This window comes from Trichomycterus rosablanca, chromosome 3, assembly GCF_030014385.1.
Source record: "Trichomycterus rosablanca isolate fTriRos1 chromosome 3, fTriRos1.hap1, whole genome shotgun sequence".
Lineage (NCBI taxonomy): Eukaryota > Metazoa > Chordata > Actinopteri > Siluriformes > Trichomycteridae > Trichomycterus > Trichomycterus rosablanca.
Window position 1 is genome coordinate 9,806,131 of NC_085990.1, and position 20,055 is coordinate 9,826,185.

Consider the following 20,055-nt stretch of genomic DNA (forward strand, 5'->3'; position numbering starts at 1 on the left):
TGCAGGTGGAGAATGCAGAGACGAAGGGAACGTACATTTCCGAGGACCATTATTCAGAGGACCTTATTTAAAATGTTCTTAGAACATTCCAAGACAACGTTCCCAAAACGTTAAATTATGGTTGCAAATGGGGTTTAGGTAACGTTTTATGAACGTTTTCATAACTTTAAAAAACGTTCTGAGAACATCAAGAAAACTGGACAAAATAAAGTTGAGGGAACATTCCAATGCAACGTTCCCACAACCAAAATGGAGCGTTTGGGGAACGTTCTCAGAAAATAATTTTGTTAGCTGGGTTGCACAAAACAGGGATTACAATTGTACAATTGTATTATTTATTGTTGTATTACAAGTGTTTGAACTGATACAAACATCATTTGCTCTCTCCATTATCCAAATGTCCTAAAATTCATAAACAATTCAGCAAAATATGTATTTTTTTATTATTATTTTACATTACGAAATAACACAGATTAAACCTTGTGTTTCTAGTTTGGTTAGAAAACATAATTAATAATTATTAAATAATAAAATTATTATCCATTTTGTTGAAGGTTTAAACTCATTTACATCATTTATGGAGAATCAAAACACCACTGATCTGGCAACACTTATTTTCCCAATCTGGCAACCTCAGATCTCGCTCTCTCCACTCGCGTGTTTCGCGCCCCGCCTTCCCCCAACCTGCTCCAACTTCTCCAGGCGTAGAAGATTCTGGTTTAGATGGACACTGTTTTAAGGAGAGAGTGTTTGGGTGGGTGACATTACAGTTTGAAATTGTACTCATAAAGAAGAGTTCCATATAGTTCAGGAATGCAGAATGGAACCAAATTCAGACATCATGTTTCAAACTACAGGCTGCACATGGCTGAGTCCCATCAGCGAGATCCTGCGGCTTCCTCTGGACCAGGTGAGAGCTTCAGATCTTTATTTGTGGAATGTGGATTGAGTGTCACTACATCTTCATCATGAACTGATTTCAGACCAGAACTCACCAGTGGGTTCCTCTGAATCAGATAGGGGTGTGCAATTAGTGTAATTGGTGTAGATTGTTAAGGTTGGGGAGGTTCAGTATCACCTCAATGTTCATGAAAGTGACAGGTTTCATAATGATCTGTTTTATTCTGGTCCAGAAATGAGAACTTACCACTAGGTTCCTCTGTACCTGATAAAAGCATCATAGATGTGATTGGAGCAGAAGAAAGCTGGTATTGATTTTATCTGAAGTTTAATATGTTTGGTGTCACCTAAGTGTTCATCCTGAACTGGTTTTCATTGTGGGTTTCTCTGGATAAGGTGGAAATTCAGGTTTTTATTGGTAAAATATGGATATTGAATACGAACAAAGAGTTCTGGAAGGTTTAGATCCATCTTGGTGATTTTATTAGTGGTCAGTTTCATTGTTTACTGGTTTCTTCTGGTCTACAATTTAGAACTCATTTAGGGTTCTTTTGGAGCAAGGAGCAGCATCAACATTGTGTGAAGTTTAGAAGCTTCAGTGCCAGATCAGTGTTTACATTTTGACCAGTTTTGTCATGAACTGATTCATTTTGGTCCAGATCTTAGATGTCACCTGTGGGTTGACTGTACCACAGTGTTCACATTGGTGACCATTCATTCTGGTTCATAATTCTGGATCCGGTAGGATCATCAGGTATTGCGTGATAAAACATGGAGTTAGAGTACTGGACTAGTAACCAGAAGGTCGCTGGTTTAAGCCCCATCACTGCCAGATTGCTGCTGTTGGGCCCTTGAGCAAGGCCTTTAACCCTCAATTGCTCAGATTGTATACTGCAATAGTACTGTAAGTCGCTTTGGATAAAGGCATCTGCTAAATGCTGAAAATTTAATATGTAAACACTCCCAATAAGGTTTAGGAAATTTAGTGACATGAACTGATTAATTCTGGTCCGGATCTTAGATGTCACCTGTGGGTTGACTGTACCACAGTTTTCACTTTGGTGACCATTTTGGTTCATAATTCTGCATCCGGTAGGAACATCAGGTATTGCGGGATGAAACATGGAGTTGCGAGGTTTAGGAGGATTAACAGGTTGAGTGGCATTACAATGTTATTACTACTGTAGTGTCCAGTTTAATGGGTTCAAAATGATTCCAGTTAGAACTTAGAATGCTCCTGTGGGTTCCTCACCACTATATTGAAGCACCAGGTGTAGTGTGATGAGTGGAATGTAAAGCTGGTATTGATTTAACACTCCCAATAAGGTTTAGGAAATTTTGTGACACCTTAGTGTTTGTATTAATTCATACAAAATGAACTGGTTTATTCTGACCTTGTTATGGATTACATTGGACCATATGAAACCAGGATCACTTGTCTTTCCTTTTATAGGTGAATTTCATAATGTGTCAGGTTTTTGGCCTGGCTGCTGCTTTCTGGTTTCGCCTGTGTCTCAATCCTCAGCGGGTCAGTCCAGGTGTCCGTCATGCCGTTGCTACTTTCCTGGGAGCATCCATCATTATCTTCTGCTTTGGATGGTATGGACCATGTTCTTCTTGGTTATCTTGCATTGGTTCCTGGGCCTTGTAGTGTGGTTCTGGCTTTGTCTACATGTCAGTATCAGTGGTATGATTGTTCACAGCCATCCACCTTTGACAGAACCAAGCCTGGAGCATCAGTTCTGCCATCTCCAGCTTCACCTACAGAGCCTAAAACTAACACACGTCTCATCACTTCTCCTCCAGGTATTCATCACATGTCTTCATCTTGGCGGTCGGCAGCTACATCATTTTGTGCAGAGCGAGCGAACACAATGTTCACTGGTAAGAAACTTGTAACCCAGACACCTTTACGTGATTGGGATGGTCCATGGTTTAGGCAAACGTAATCAGCTACTAAAAAACAGGTAACACTGTCCACGGTCAGACAAGCTTCCATAAATAAATGTAGCAGGTACCTTTGCTTTTTTGCTGGAGTGAAAATTCTGTCCTTTTCCCAGGAGGTTGACTATAGTGAGAGTTTAAGGTTTATTTAAGACACATATTCAAACCAAGGACCAGTGTTGTATATTAAATGAAGGAGAAAGACTAACACCTGAGGTACCTTTTGCTACCTTGCCGCTGTGTCACCCCGTGTCTCAGGCGTCCATTGTTTCTACAGACTTGCAGAACGGGACCGGAGACATGTAGTTGCACCTGACGGTCTAGTTCTGCTTGTGTAAGTGCCTTTAATGAAAGGTAGGCGAGGTATGCTGGTGGTCGCTCAAGGCCTGGACAATTCTAGTGAGCTAAATGAAGATTATTTTTCTATAAAACAGGTCAGAGCTGAAGTTAATGTGTTTAAACAGTTTGCAGCTTTTTCGGTTCTTATTGACACATCACAAGTCCAAGCCAAGGAGCTAAACACTCTATATTAAAACCCACGTTTCTGCCATAGTTTAAGGGTGATAATAATCCAAACAATTGTGCCTGGCTTTGTTGATGGCCACTGATTCAGGGGACCTAATACATATAACCAAATATTAGGTGTGCTGTATGTGGTTTCATATGGAGATCTGTACTGCGTACGGAGAGTCGAGCACTGATCTCCATCATTCTCCATCTCTGTGCAGGCCAATTGTCAGTATAGGTGCCTGACCTGCCAGTAGCAGAGCTAAGATTTGAACTTGCTAGTTCAAGATGTTAATTACACTAGCCCGCTTCTGCTGGGATCCGGGGTTCGAATCCCAAGTGGTGATATCGGTCAGTCGATCATCTACAACCTGACATGATTGACTAAATCAAATAAATAAAGAAACTAACATTAGATGCTAGACTTTTTATTTTTAGCTTTCATTTTCTCTTCAGTTTGGTTAAACCGTAAAGTTGTTATTAGAAGTGGAGAAAATTATTTGCATTATTTCCTGTTGATTTCAAATGGGTTTTTCTTACTGAAGCACCAAACTAGTCAAGCTTTGCACGAATAGACTAAAGCAGTAAATTAATGTTTGTACAGGATATCACCATGCTAATGTGTCCATGTGGTTTGTTTTAGGTATTTGATGATTGTAGCGATGGGCTACCTCACAGTGTGCCAGATCAGCAGAGTCTTCATCTTTAACTATGGTGTCCTGTCCACAGATTTCTCGGGGTGGGTTTGAGAAATATTTGCACGTTTTCTTTATTCAATGTGTGAAACAGTATCTGGGGTAATTCTTAGAAATCTTGTCTGTTTGGTTATTATACAGTTATACACTATATGACCAAAAGTATTTGCACACCGGACCATGAGCTTGTTGGACATCCTATGTCAAAGACAAATGGTATTAAAATAGAGTGACCTCTATGTGATCTTTTAGCTATAACAGCAGCCACTCTTCTGAGAAGACTTCTTACTGTATGGCTGGGCACTGATGTTGGTCAAGAAAGCCTCATTTGATGTTCCAGTTCATTCCAAAGCTGCTCAGTGGGGTGTAGGACACTGGAGTTTCTTTTAATTAAGCATAGCCTTTGCTGTGTGGACAAGGGTACAGTCATGCTGGAACAGGAAAGGGTCTTCCCCAAACTGTTGCTGCTAAGTTGGAAGCGTATAACCTTTTTAATATAATTGATTTATTATATAATATTGTTGTTAGTAATTCTTGTGGTTGAGTCACATAAATTTACTATATCCACTGTAAGGGGTGTCCCAATACTTTTGTCCATACAGTGTATTATCTGTGGGGAATAAGTCTCAGAAATCCTGTCAGATTATCTCATGTACCTAAACTAAAGAATATCAAAACATTACACTATATCCCCAAAACTATGTGGAAATCCCTTCTAATTACTGTTCTGTGTTTCAGCCACACCCACTGCTAACGTGTATAAAATCAGAGAACTAACAGATTCACTCCGTTAGGTAACAGCAGATTGGGGAGGGCACTGTCCTGTGCAGTGAAGTGACCTGCATGGTTGAGTACTGACCTGTGCCCGGTAGAGTCCCTTTAGAACGAATTGGGCCGTGAGCATGAGCCCCATAGACACACTGTTATAGCAGCAAAGATGAACCAGAGGCTGATTAGTGTCCATGTTTTAAAAATGGGATGTCTGACAACCTCATGGTCAGATGTTCACATACTTTTGGCCATGTAGGATACCTAAAGCACATCCCATACAGTAAAATAAATTTCTGTGACATGTACTGTATAAGCACATCTGATCTTTTGCCATGCATTGGCCCCAGTTTCACCCAACACACACACACACAGAAACAAGCTGGTTACTTGAGACACTCCCTGAGACTGGATTTAGTTTCTTATCTGCCGATCTTGTTGGTTCTGTTTGACTAAAAGTTTGTAACACACCCTTGAGCAAACAAAGGTGTGAGGTCATGGTGAGAGGGGTGGTTCACCTGTCTGGCTCAGAAATCACATTTTCATTCTTGAGATTGTTTTATCTGTAGCCCTGTGTTTACATTTACACTGATTTGTTGGCAATCTGGACACAGAGCTTTTAATAAAATACAGAGAATGATGCTGTACAGTTTAACCATGTGGTGCTACAAGGCCTAACGTGTACAGGCAACCATACAACTTTAAACATTAAGCTTTAAGAAATATATAACTAAAAATAAATCTAATCATGACTTTTTGGGAGCATTGTAAGTTTTTGGGAGCATCGGGGGATGTTTTTGGCTGCTCCTGTATTTAGAAGTCGCCACAGCAGACCATTTCATTTAGGGCTGGGCAGTATGACAGTACATACTGTCTCTGATTCCCCATACCTTATGGATTTTTCAAATACCGCCATACCGTTGTTTTAATTGTTAAAGGGAGAGCTAAGGGTAATTATACAATACTTAAATATTAAATAAACAATAGACGTCGTATATATTGCTGTGTCATGCATACCGGTTTCATAATATATTGTGTCATTTGTGGGGCTAAACAAAGCTTATAGTACTCAAAACCTTCATTATATACATGTTGAAATTAAAACTTTCTATATTCTATGTACTTAGGACAGTAGAATCAGCCACAGACATATAAAAAGTCCCAGTCATACAAAAAAAACCATACCATGATATACTGCAAAACTGTCAGAATCTTATACTGTGATATACATTTTTGGTCATACCGCCCAGCCCTAATTTCAATTTTGTCTACAATACCTGATTTGGAACAGTTTTGATGCTTTTCCTGATGCAGCCATTCTCATTTTATCCAGGCCTGGGACTGCACTGACAACCTCAACAGGGCTATCGTACTTTACCACTGCGCCACCTGAGTGCCCAGTAAATCATTCCTTTTGACTGCTCACATATTTACGGGTCGCCACAGCAGATTGCTTGACTGCATATTTTCCCAGCAATACAAATGCTCTTTGACTTAATGGGCAGTAATTCCCACAGACATACTTCAAAGTCTTGAACTGGAACAGGAACATCAAATGAGGCTTTCTTGACCAACATCAGTGCCCAGCCATACCAATGCTTTTTTGACTAAATTGTAACAAATTCCCACAGATATACTTGCAAGAAGCCTTCTCAGAAGAGTGGCTGCTGGTATAGCTGAAAAGGTCACATAGAGGTCACACTACTTTAATAACATTTGATTTTGAAACAAGATGTTTATCAAGCTCTTGGTCAGGTGTCCAAATACTTTTGGCAGTATGGTGCAGCAGGGATTACTAATGTCTCACAATGACTCTTAAGCCTTCTAAGAGTCTATATTGTTTGCACAGCAGAAATCTTAGTGGTTATGCATCACTACTACCATCATCTCATCATAATATCCCATCATGCACTTGAGTCATTTGTCAGGTTCTGAATTTAAACCCGCTGAGAGTAATGATTCATGTTCCTGTTTCCACATGTCAGAAGATTATTCAGCCATTTCTTTTCTTGTAGGCCAGTGATGATGATGGTGCAGAAGATCACCACTCTGGCTTTTCAGGTTCACGATGGTAAGGAACCTTCTGTTCATGCTTGTAGACAGAAGAACATATGAGCTATCTGATACTTGACATGTGATAATGTGTAGTAATAATGCAGAATACTGTGATGATCTAAATCAGGGGTGCCCAATACGTCGGTCGATCGCACAGTGCACGATTGCTGGTAGAACGCGCCTCATTCCAAACAGGTCAACGTGATTGACATGAAATGTGGCCACTGTTCCTTTAATTTGTAGTTCGTTACCATAGCTACGCCTAAAGCACTGCTAATTTAGAAAGTTTTCATTTATCATTAGCCAGTTTGCACCATTTTTCATGTTTCCTTTTGTGACCTACACTGTTTGTGAAGATGAGTGCGCAACCAACCACAAAGAAACCAAAAAACGGTTCTATTTGGGCAAGAACACTGCAAGACGACTGTTTCGTTCATACAATCTGAAATTCATATGAAGTCAAGGGCCTCTGCTGGACAATTTTGGAACTTGATGACTGAGGAAAAATATCCAAACAAAAGAATATGTGCCACATATTTGACAGCATTTTTGGATCAACCTACTCGTGTGAATCCGCTTTTTTCAACATGAAAATACAGTGTATCACAAAAGTGAGTACACCCCTCACATTTCTGCAAATATTTCATTATATCTTTTCATGGGACAACACTATAGACATGAAACTTGGATATAACTTAGAGTAGTCAGTGTACAGCTTGTATAGCAGTGTAGATTTACTGTCTTCTGAAAATAACTCAACACACAGCCATTAATGTCTAAATAGCTGGCAACATAAGTGAGTACACCCCACAGTGAACATGTCCAAATTGTGCCCAAATGTGTCGTTGTCCCTCCCTGGTGTCATGTGTCAAGGTCCCAGGTGTAAATGGGGAGCAGGGCTGTTAAATTTGGTGTTTTGGGTACAATTCTCTCATACTGGCCACTGGATATTCAACATGGCACCTCATGGCAAAGAACTTTCTGAGGATGTGAGAAATAGAATTGTTGCTCTCCACAAAGATGGCCTGGGCTATAAGAAGATTGCTAACACCCTGAAACTGAGCTACAGCATGGTGGCCAAGGTCATACAGCGGTTTTCCAGGACAGGTTCCACTCGGAACAGGCTTCACCAGGGTCGACCAAAGAAGTTGAGTCCACGTGTTCGGCGTCATATCCAGAGGTTGGCTTTAAAAAATAGACACATGAGTGCTGCCAGCATTGCTGCAGAGGTTGAAGACGTGGGAGGTCAGCCTGTCAGTGCTCAGACCATACACCGCACACTGCATCAACTCGGTCTGCATGGTCGTCATCCCAGAAGGAAGCTGACGCACAAGAAAGCCCGCAAACAGTTTGCTGAAGACAAGCAGTCCAAGAACATGGATTACTGGAATGCCCTGTGGTCTGACGAGACCAAGATAAACTTGTTTGGCTCAGATGGTGTCCAGCATGTGTGGCGGCGCCCTGGTGAGAAGTACCAAGACAACTGTATCTTGCCTACAGTCATGCATGGTGGTGGTAGCATCATGGTCTTGGGCTGCATGAGTGTTGCTGGCACTGGGGAGCTGCAGTTCATTGAGGGAAACATGAATTCCAACATGTACTGTGACATTCTGAAACAGAGCATGATCCCCTCCCTTCGAAAACTGGGCCTCATGGCAGTTTTCCAACAGGATAACGACCCAAAACACAACCTCCAAGATGACAACTGCCTTGCTGAGGAAGCTGAAGGTAAAGGTGATGGACTAAACCCAATTGAGCACCTGTGGCGCATCCTCAAGTGGAAGGTGGAGGAGTTCAAGGTGTCTAACATCCACCAGCTCCGTGATGTCATCATGGAGGAGTGGAAGAGGATTCCAGTAGCAACCTGTGCAGCTCTGGTGAATTCCATGCCCAGGAGGGTTAAGGCAGTGCTGGATAATAATGGTGGTCACACAAAATATTGACACTTTGGGCACAATTTGGACATGTTCACTGTGGGGTGTACTCACTTATGTTGCCAGCCATTTAGACATTAATGGCTGTGTGTTGAGTTATTTTCAGAAGACAGTAAATCTACACTGCTATACAAGTTGTACACTGACTACTCTAAGTTATATCCAAGTTTTATTTCTATAGTGTTGTCCCATGAAAAGATATAATGAAATATTTGCAGAAATGTGAGGGGTGTACTCACTTTTGTGATACACTGTAGATCGCAATGACCTGTCTACTGAAATAGTAGATCTCAAGCCACGAAAGTATGGGCACCCCAATCTAAATTATTGTATATTAATAACATTATACTGTACTGGTGGAAATTCATTTCTTTCGACTGCTCCTGTAATTAGGCGTCCCAGCAATTTTTTCGATCAGCACACCTGTCCTTCTGGCGGGAACTCCCTACTTATTTATTCATAGGTCATTGCTCCTGGCCTATACCAGACAGTAGCACAAGTGTGTCCTCCCGGTAGCTATTTATAGACTTCCTCTTCTGATAGGCTATTTGGGTTTCTGTGGGCGTGTGTAAATTTTTTATTGAATGGATAAAGGTGCAAACCAAACACCCAACATTACATCTAACAGCCAAACCTGCAACAAACCCATAATACAGGGCCAACCCACGGATTAGCATTATAGCCTGTTGGTGTTGCCTTAGATCCAGAAAGATTTATTTTAAATTATTATATATTTGCAAACAATTGATATATATATATACATATAGAGCTGATCAGATATTCTTACCTTATGGATGTTTTATTTCATATTCAGCTTCCCTCATCATGTGATATATTATAATTGCATTATATATTTTAGCCACCACTTTATCCTGGTCAGCATTGTGGTGGTTTTGACTTCCCCTGTAATCACATTTGCAGCAACACACCTGGACAGGATGTCAATCCATCATCACAGGGTCTCAGCCCCCCCTTTCACAGACATAGCCAATTATGTCTGTATGTACACGCCTGATTTTTTTAGCGTAGTCAATTTGTCGAGGTGGGTATATTGCTGCTCACATCTCCTCCTGACCCGTGCGCAGCCCTAAACGGAACCCTTTTCACCCATGCATTATGCACAGGCACCTCTCTATCTGCTAATCAGGGTCCTTACCCAGTGTTTGAAGACCCCACCCACATAGTCTGGACATACCGCCCTGCAGGCACTGCAGTTATGCCCGCTAGATGGCGCCCAGCTGACCGGTGGCCTGCCGAGTTTCGAACAGAGAAGTTTAGAATCTCGGCACTGGTGTGCTAGCGGAATATCCCGCTGCTCCATCTGGGCGCCAATTTTTTTTATTTCATATTCAGCTTCTTTCATCATTTGATGTTTTTCTTTTTTATATTATTATTGCACTATATGTTTTAGGCACTGCTTATCCTGGTCAGGGTTGTGGTGGGTTCGACTTCCCTTGTAGTCACTATGCACATTTGCTGCAACACACCCGGACGGGCTGTCAATCCATCACGGGTCTCAGCCACCCCCTCCCAGACATAGCCAATTATGTCTGTATGTACAATATGTCCCAACTGTAGAGGGTTGGTGTGTTTTACTGCTGCACCACCCGAGCCCTTATTAACAAAAATAATTTGAAAAGTGAATCCTTTATTATCTTTAAAGAATAAAACTGTTGGATGGTTTCTTAATACTTCTCCTGTGCACTTGTCTTCTCTTGCTTCTGGGTTTGTTAATGTTTATTTTTTTGTATATTTTTAGGCAAGTGTGGTAAGGAGGACGAGCTCAATCCGGAGCAGAGACGCCTGGCGGTGGTGTAAGTACACTAGGTTTTTAACTTCCGTTCACAGGCAAGAGAAAGATCAGATGGGGGGTTTTGAGGTGGCGACGCCAGCAGTAAAGGAACACGTAGAGCATAGTGTGTCTTTCTATTCCACGGCCAGTGACCACACCCGTGTAGGAGGGAGCAGGTTCTGGTCTGCAGCCATGAGTAGAAAAGAGATTTGAAATTTGAAAATTCTTTCATTTGTTTGTTTACCTAGCCACATCGACCTGGTCTGGGTTGCAGTGGGTCTGGAACCAGCCAGAAACATTATGAGAAAGTCAGGCACACTGCCTCAACTGAATACAGTCTAAGCCATTGCGGGTCAAAGATCTTGGCGGGCCACTAGTCCACTTCCCTTTCTACAGAGCTACCATTATCAGTAACAAATGATATACTTCCAATGATGTGACAAAAGTTTGGGGAAGGCCATTTCCTGTTCTAGCATAGCTGTGCCCCTATGCACAAAGCAGGGCCCATAAAGACATTTTATAGAGTTTGGTGTAAAGAATCTCCAGTGGCTCGGATTCCAGCCCAGATTCCTGAGCTCAGCCTCACTGAATTTGTCTGTGTGGGATGAATTCTTCCAGCTGTTTTTCAAACAAGTGCAGAATCGGATGTAGGCCTGGCTGGTACAAACACGTGCACTGATTCTGTACAGTGTCATCATGCCGGTTATGACCGCCTGTATTGACAGCCAACACATGCCATCAAACTAGTTTGGCTACATCCAGACAAAGTATTTCTCCTCATTACTTGTTTTTAACAGGTGTAAGTTACTGTGTGAGGTAAAAGGGGGTGTTAGGTCTGTTGTGAAACACACCGAAACGCATGAGTAACTCCACCAACAGGACGGACAGGGTTTTTCTCCCACAGAGGGTGAAATCTGGCCAGACAAGGCTTGTCCATTATATAGTCAGTGTACTTTATACTAATGAGTGGCTGTTTTATCTGGTACAGCAACCATGTGGGTATGCTGAAGGTATACGGGTACTGATTGTGGTCCATTGTTGCTTTGCACAACATATCAGTTCTCTATGCATTAAAAGTTACCATCATAGGGCCACCAATGAGCAGATTCGGTGGTAAAGCATCCATAGCACAGCAACCAGCTCTTCATAATCTAGCGTTAACATCATGTCAGTATGACTGCTCTTGAAAATCAGCTGTCACCCAAAATCAGAGTTGGGCACTTGAGTAGAGTTAGAAAATTATGGTTCTACTTCATGACATTTCTTAGTTTTTTTTAGGGGTAATTATGTAGTTGCTACTATTTATTTAACCCTATGAAGACAACATGTGTAGTAAAGATCAAGTCATTTGGGATTCGACTAGTGTAACGATATCGCAAGTTAAAACAAAATGTTGTTTTTAACTGCAGCTATTAATACTTACAGTGTTTTACTCTGTGCCCGCTAGTCCCAACCCAAAGATTAGAATTGGGTCCATTGGTGCTGCACCTGAACACCTACATGTACCTTGTTGTTGGATTTGGAACTTGTGTTAAACTATTGTCGTTGAAATTGGGACTGGCAACATAGATACTGGATCTATTGGTACCAAAACACAAAACTTCAGCACTGTAACACCAACTTTGGGCACAGTAGCAAAATTTTAATACCTAAATCAATATCAGTATGGAAATAGATCTAGATCATTTGAAGGCTGGACGAGAATACATTTTTGGGAACTTCAACCTTTGATACTAAAACATTAACTTCAAGTTTTGGTATTAAAACCAGAGTCTTTCTTTATGGGATAAGAACCTTACCTGAGCCTTTGGGGGCAGCACGGTGGCTAAGTGGGTAGCACTGTTGCCTCACAGCAAGTAGGTCCTGGGTTTGATCCCCAGGTGGGGCAGGTCCTTTCTGTGTGACATGTTCTCCCTGTGTCTGCGTGGTGATCCGGTTTCCTCCCACAGTCCAAAGACTTGCAAGTGATATGAATTGGAGACACAAAATTGTCCATGACTGTTTGATATAACCTTGTGAACTGATGAATCTTGTGTAATGAGTAACTACCGTTTCTGTCATGAATGGAACCAAAGTGTAAAACATGACGTTAAAATCCTAATAAACAAACAAACAAACCTGAACTTCTGGTAGTACATTGAAACTTTAATTGGAGATCCTTAGGTAGTGGAAATTTATAGTGGAAGTTTTGGAACCAAAACTGGGAAGTTTGATTCTTAAACAAGGAGCTTTGCTGCTAAAATGGGTACCAGTACTGGACGGATGGCCAATAAAGAAGCACAGCTCCAATTTTCTGGTACCAGAGCATTCTGTTGTCTGTAGAGTGTTAAATATCCATTAGGTCCATATGAGAAATAGACAGACTGCGATTGAGATGAGAATTAACGAATGAATGAATGAACGGACGTAAATTCTTTACATACGTTTAGTAGTTTTAATAAAGCTGGATCGGCTGAGTTCAGTAAAGTTCAGTCTGTACACACTCAGAATTTCTTCCTTTCATGATTCATTTATCTGTTTCTTTTAGTGTCATTATGTCAAAACAACATGACTCGTGTTGTAAACATCATTCCGGTGCCTCGTGGATTCCCATTTTAACTGGAAAAGCGAGAAAACACTTAAATGAATGAGCTTTCATTTACTTTAATTTCTGTTTTTGTATTTTTGTAGAACTTAGTTAATATTGTATAACTGAGTCACACTGAGTCATGTGTTAAATGAACTCATAGGATTGTTGAAGTTCCCTAGTTACCCCAGTAAACAGGAGAACACAGACCAGTATTACATTATAGTTGCGTCAAAAAGAGTCTGTATGTTTGTAATTAATTCAGAAATGTAATTAAAATGCACATTTTTATTACAAGCTATGAATCTGTGCATTCCATGCATAAATAAATGCATTTACATCCACAAATACATAAATATACAATGGGTGCCATAAATTAAAGTGCATCTATTTTGCATTTTTCTTGAATTTAGTACAATGTTTTTCATTATAGTTCATAGAATCACAATCTTTGAACTAATTTTTTTTTTTTTTTTAGCAAACTGGCACATTTGTGAAAGTGACCATGTCCATTCATTTCTTTTGGTACTGACGCTCAGATTTCCTCAAGTCAAATAATTTTAATTTCTATTAAAGATGATGACTTTTAGCAGGTGAATTTGTTGGTTTAACTTCATTCACTTGCAGCCGCTGTTGATTTACGAGCACAAATATAGCACAGCAAATGCTGAGAAATTCATGGGCAGTGGTAGCTTAGCAGTTAAGATACTTGTCTAGTAATCTAAAGGTCGCTGGTTTAAGCCCCACGACTGCCTTGAGCAAGGCTCAGAATTAAATGTATTTTTTTTTTATGTATTTTTTTTAATTCGTGTACATTCTTAAAGATTCAACTTTTCACTCAAAATTGTTCTGTTGATTTGATGGTTTATAATGAAAACAGTTGTATTAAATTTAAAGCCAAAATAGAAAAATAAAAGCAAATCAGAAGCATTTTCACTACTGGTCTCATACTTTTGGCTTCCACTATAATAACCTTGACTTGACCAAGAAGTTATTACACAGCACCATAAAGGGGCGGCACGGTGGTTCAGTGGGTAGCACTGTCGCCTCACAGCAAGAAGGTCCTGGGTTCGATTCCCAGGTGGAACTGTCTGGGTCCTTTGGGTCTGCATGGGTTTCCTCTGGGTGCTCTGGTTTCCTCCCACAGTCCAAAGACATGCAAGTGAGGTAAATTGGAGACACTAAATTGTCCATGACTGTGTTTGATATAACCTTGTGAATTGATGAATCTTGTGTAATGAGTAACTACTGTGTCTGTCATGAATGTAACCAAAGTGTAAAAACATGGCGTTAAAATCCTAATAAATAAATAAACAACACCATAAAAACCTCTGAAAATATAAATGTTAAATAAATACAAATATTGATTAGGTAATTATGTAATTAATGTAACAGAAATCTACTATAACTATACTACTCTAACAATTTTTTAGTCTAGTAAATACATCACATTTTCAGTTTGTTTTTCTTTATGTTTGCTGAACTGTATAAAATTGCTGATTAGCCACAACAAACCTAATCCTACCCTGTGTTTCCTTGTCGGCCTGTAAGAGCTAATATAATTAGCCTGGTTAGATTAACCTAATGATATTCATTGTGTTTGATTGTGCAGGACCAAACCGTCACTGCTGGAGTATCTCAGCTATACCCTGAACTTTATGAGCATCCTGGTGGGGCCTTACACCAACTACACAGATTATATCGACTTTATCGAGGGTCGCCATGTACAGAGCAAGCTGCAGAACGAGCCGGAGCAGAACGGCAAGAACGGACTTTCAGAGCCTTCACCCTTGGTGAGAGACACTGGACACATGCACGTATTCATGCATACGTAATGCTAGCCCACCACCGCTGAGATCAGGGTTCAAATCTCAGCTGTGCTATCATTGGGTGAAACCTTGCAACATTATTGTACACCAAACATGGAAATTGATTAAAAAAAAAACAATTGTCAAATGACAGAACAAAAGCAATAGAGGGTTAAGGGTGTGGCTCAGTGGTCCAACATTGGCAACTTGGCATTGGTGGGACTTAAACCAGAAATGTTATGATCATTTAGCTACCACTGCCCTATTATTATTATGCAGGTAAACACCAATAAACTCTAGCCTCACTGTGGCTAAGTCAAGCTGTCCAATGCTTCTGACCTTGTCGTGCATGAGGAAGGGAAGGTCTATGTGGTCTCTGCTCATTACCACAGCAAAAGTGCTCTGTGGTCGAGGTACCTGCATGAGTGGTGGATGACTCACAGAGGGCATAGTGGGACTCTCCGTATGCGATACGGCTCTCTGTGAGAGTCCATCGCTGACAGGTGAAAAGAACAAGCAGAAGACCAGCGTTTTACTAATTAATAGCTATTCAGTTTCATCAGGCAACTTTTGTTAGCAAGGATGGTTGGCAATCCAGATCACATGGTTACAATAAAACTGATGTCTTCTTTTCTTCACGCACAGCGCCCTGTTTGTCAGAAGCTGCTAATATGTGTCGGCTGCATCTTGTGGTTCTTCGCCATCACCAAAACGTTCCCGATCAGCAACAACGTGGATCCACAGTTCATTAACGAAACCTCGTTCATCAGCAGGCTGGCGTACGCCTTCGTCTCCATCCAGGCAGCACGACCCAAGTTTTACTTTGCATGGACTCTCGGTGAGCGAAATCTCCCACAAGGCACTGTGCACTGAATAATGCTAACTGTGGGGGCATCGTTAGTGGAGTAGCATGCCATTGTGGCTTTATGGTTCAGTCTTCATTAGAAGACAATGTAAGTGCTTGTAGCTCCACACTGTGCTTCAGTGTGGGGAGGTTTGGATTCCTGGATGCGTCCACATAGTTGTGTATTGTGGAGGAGAAATATGTTTTGTGTTCTTCAATGCCATCCTTGTTCCTGTTGAGTTGATGTAAATGTCCCTGTGTTCAGCTGATGCTGTCCATAATGCAGCAGGATATGGAATTAGCGGGCTGGATAAGAAGGGACGAGTATCCTGGGACCTGGTGTCCAACATCCACATCTGGGAAATAGAGGCAAGTTCAAAAAGTATCAGAAAATCAATTATCCATTTTACACTATATGACCAAAAGTATGTGGACACCTGACCATTACTTTTTTAACACCCACAGTTCTAGAGAGGCTTTCCACAAGCTTTTGGAGTGCTCCTTTGAGACTTTTTGAGCATTTATGACATCAGACGATAAGCTTTATGAAACTGGATGATAAGGCATGGCTCGCAATCTGTGTTCCAGTTCATCCCAAATCCCACACTGGGCAGGTCATTCAGAGGCACGTTGATGCTGGAACAGGATATGGCCTTGCCCAAACCGCTCAGAATCAAGTCCAAAAGCAGCTAAACTCAACAGTTACAATGGGTGTCCACATACTTTTGGTCATATAGTGTAATAAAAACAATCATGATTGCTGCTTCTTATATGTTGAAACATTAGCCAACATTAGTGTTTAATCATTTTCTTGCTTTTTATTTTGCGAACAGACGGCAACCAGCTTCAAAATGTTCATAGACAACTGGAACATTCAGACGGGCGTCTGGCTAAAGAGGTTCGAACCAAATCTTTAACTATGTTTACATTTAGAGCTTGCATTTTCTCCCTGTTTCTGTGTGGGTTTCCTTCCACAGTACAAAGATCTGCAGTCAGATTAACTGGAGATACAAAACTGTCCTAGTCGTGTGTGTGTGAATGTGTATATGTGTGTGTGTTTGTGAATGTATATATACTGTATATATATACAGTGCCTTGCAAAAGTATTCAGCCCCCTTGAACTTTTCAACCTTTTGCCACATTTCAGGCTTTAAACATAAAGATATGAAATTGTAATTTTTGTTGAAGAATCAACAACAAGCGGGACACAATCGTGAAGTGGAACGAAATTTATTGGATATTTTAAACTTTTTTTAGAAATAAAAAACTGAAAAGTGGGGCGTGCAATATTATTCAGCCCCCTTGCGTTAATACTTTGTAGCGCCACCTTTTGGTGCGATTACAGCTGCAAGTCGCTTGGGGTATGTCTCTATTAGTTTTGCACATTGAGATACTGAAATTTTTGCCCATTCTTCCTTGCAAAACAGTTCGAGCTCAGTGAGGTTGGATGGAGAGCGTTTGTGAACAGCAGTTTTCAGCTCTTTCCACAGATTCTCGATGGGATTCAGGTCTGGACTTTGACTTGGCCATTTTAACACCTGGATAAGTTTATTTGTGAACCATTCCATTGTAGATTTTGCTTTATGTTTTGGATCATTGTCTTGTTGGAAGATAAATCACTGTCCCAGTCTCAGGTCTTTTGCAGACTGCAACAGGTTTTCTTCCAGAATGGTCCTGTATTTGGCTCCATCCATCTTCCCATCAATTTTAACCATCTTCCCTGTCCCTGCTGAAGAAAAGCAGGCCCAAACCATGATGCTGCCACCACCATGTTTGACAGTGGGGATGGTGTGTTCAGGGTGATGAGCTGTGTTGCTTTTATGCCAAACATAACGTTTTGCGTTGTGGCCAAAAAGTTCGATTTTGGTTTCATCTGACCAGAGCACCTTCTTCCACATGCTTGGTGTGTCTCCCAGGTGACTTTTTATAGATATCTTTGAGAAATGGCTTTCTTCTTGCCACTCTTCCATAAAGGCCAGATTTGTGCAGTGTACGACTGATTGTTGTCCTATGGACAGATTCTCCCACCTCAGCTGTAGATCTCTGCAGTTCATTCAGAGTGATCATGGGCCTCTTGGCTGCATCTCTGATCAGTCTTCTCCTTGTTTGAGCTGAAAGTTTAGAGGGACGGCCGGGTCTTGGTAGATTTGCAGTGGTCTGATACTCCCTTCATTTCAATATGATCGCTTGCACAGTGCTCCTTGAGATGTTTAAAGCTTGGGAAATCTTTTTGTATCCAAATCCGGCTTTAAACTTCTCCACAACAGTATCTCGGACCTGCCTGGTGTGTTCCTTGGTCTTCATGTTGCTCTCTGCGCTTTAAACAGAACTCTGAGACTGTCACAGAGCAGGTGCATTTATACGGAGACTTGATTACACACAGGTGGATTCTATTTATCACCATCAGTCATTTAGGTCAACATTGGATCATTCAGAGATCCTCACTGAACTTCTGGAGTGAGTTTGCTGCACTGAAAGTAAAGGGGCTGAATAATATTGCACGCCCCACTTTTCAGGTTTTTATTTCTAAAAAAAGTTTAAAATATCCAATAAATTTCGTTCCACTTCACGATTGTGTCGCACTTGTTATTGATTCTTCACAAAAAATTACAATTTCATATCGTTATGTTTAAAGCCTGAAATGTGGCAAAAGGTTGAAAAGTTCAAGGGGGCTGAATACTTTTGCAAGGCACTGTATATGTATATATACTGTATATGTGTGTGCGTGTGTGTTTGTCCTGTGATGAACTGGCGACCTTTCCAGGGTGTTTCCAACCTTTCGCCCAGTGAATTGGTCTCACCGTGATCCTGGATGGGATGAAGTGGCGGTGAAACAGACAGTGAATAAATGATTGTTTTGGCCACACCAAAAATGAATATAGCGTATATGACACTACATGAAGGAGGATGGTGATTATTATAGAATAGAATAGAACAGAAAATAATGCCTTTATTTGTAATATTTACATAGACAGATGTACAGTTCCCAGCGCATTTGAAAGCTTGGGTCAGAGCGCAGGGTCAGCCATTGTATGGCGCCCCAGAGCAGAAAGGGGCTTGACAGCAGAACTAAGATTCAAACTCTCAACCTTTCAATTGATAGCCCAATGCTCTACCCACTAGGCTGCTGCTGTCCCAGAGATTATTATTATTATATATTATAATAAATCGTTATATTATTGTAATGTTATTATTACTACATTATCATTGTATTTAATTGTTTATTTTGATTGTGTGTTTGCTTGCAGTGTGTGTTACGACCGCGCTCCATTTTTCCGGACAGAGCTGACATTTGTACTGTCAGCCCTGTGGCACGGAGTTTACCCCGGGTACTACTTCACCTTCCTCACAGGCATCCCCATCACATTCTCCGCCCGCATTGTGAGTCCTACACCACACACACAAATACTTTTGTTCATCATATTCTTCGTTCTTCTGTGTTCTCATTTATGTATTGTGGTCACCAGATGCGCAGAAACTTCCGCCACTTTTTTTTGCACTCTCGCTCATTGAAGCTGGCATATGATGTCACAACCTGGGCAGCCACGCAGTTCGGCATCTGTTACACAGTGATGCCCTTTTTGGTGCTGGCAGTGGAGCCGACACTGATATATTACAGGCAAGTGAATTCAGCAAGAATTCAGCAAGATGGACTGTGTGTGTGTGTGTGAGTGTTCGTATTGTAACTGAGTACCAATGCTATGCATGTCCAAAAGTATGTGGACATCTGACCAAGAGCTTGTTGGACATCCCATTATAAAACAGTGTGCAGGAATATAGAGTAGACTTCTTCTGGCTTTCCACAAGATTTTGGAGCGTGTCTATGGGTCAGGGTTGCCAAAGTTCTTCCACTGTAAACATGACAAACCAGATCATGACCCCTGCTTTGTGACCATGTCATGTTCCGTAATGACAGTGCTTCTCTGTGCAAAAGTTGTATATATAATTAATTGTATACACCTGTTATTAATGGGTGTGGCTAAAACACCAAAATTCAATCATTAGAAAGGTTCCCACACGTCAACAGTAGAACAATATTATTATAATTTTTTTTTAGCGTATGAGTGCTGAGAACTTCCAACAACACTGACTGTTAAAGTAAACAGTTTCTCTCTCTTTCTCAGGTCCATGTACTTCCATGTGCATATCATCAGCATTCTGATCATACTCGTCCTGCCCAGCAGACCCAAGCGGTCCGAGGAACCTGCCCGAATCTCCAACAATAACGTTCAGGGAAAATAA

The 20,055-nt window shown here is 41.0% G+C and overlaps 1 protein-coding gene across 1 annotated transcript; it reads left to right on the forward strand.

The window, feature by feature from the left end:
• The first annotated feature begins 820 nt into the window (after window positions 1-820).
• Window positions 821-20,055, forward strand: mboat1 (membrane bound O-acyltransferase domain containing 1). The gene is made up of 13 exons (XM_062991812.1): window positions 821-910; window positions 2,354-2,499; window positions 2,707-2,784; window positions 3,995-4,090; window positions 6,830-6,885; window positions 10,563-10,617; window positions 14,774-14,954; window positions 15,615-15,807; window positions 16,079-16,182; window positions 16,647-16,711; window positions 19,062-19,194; window positions 19,281-19,432; window positions 19,938-20,055. The coding sequence occupies exons 1-13, from the start codon at window positions 821-823 to the stop codon at window positions 20,053-20,055; spliced, it is 1,467 nt and encodes a 488-aa protein (XP_062847882.1).

What these genes read in the sequence shown, in the direction of transcription:
- mboat1 (XM_062991812.1), top strand. Translation starts at nt 821, where the DNA reads ATGGAACCAAATTCAGACATCATGTTTCAAACTACAGGCTGCACATGG. An exon ending in TGCGGCTTCCTCTGGACCAG is followed by an intron (nt 911 to 2,353) that starts GTGAGAGCTTCA and finishes TTCCTTTTATAG; the next exon opens with GTGAATTTCATAATGTGTCA. An exon ending in CCGACACTGATATATTACAG is followed by an intron (nt 19,433 to 19,937) that starts GCAAGTGAATTC and finishes TCTCTTTCTCAG; the next exon opens with GTCCATGTACTTCCATGTGC.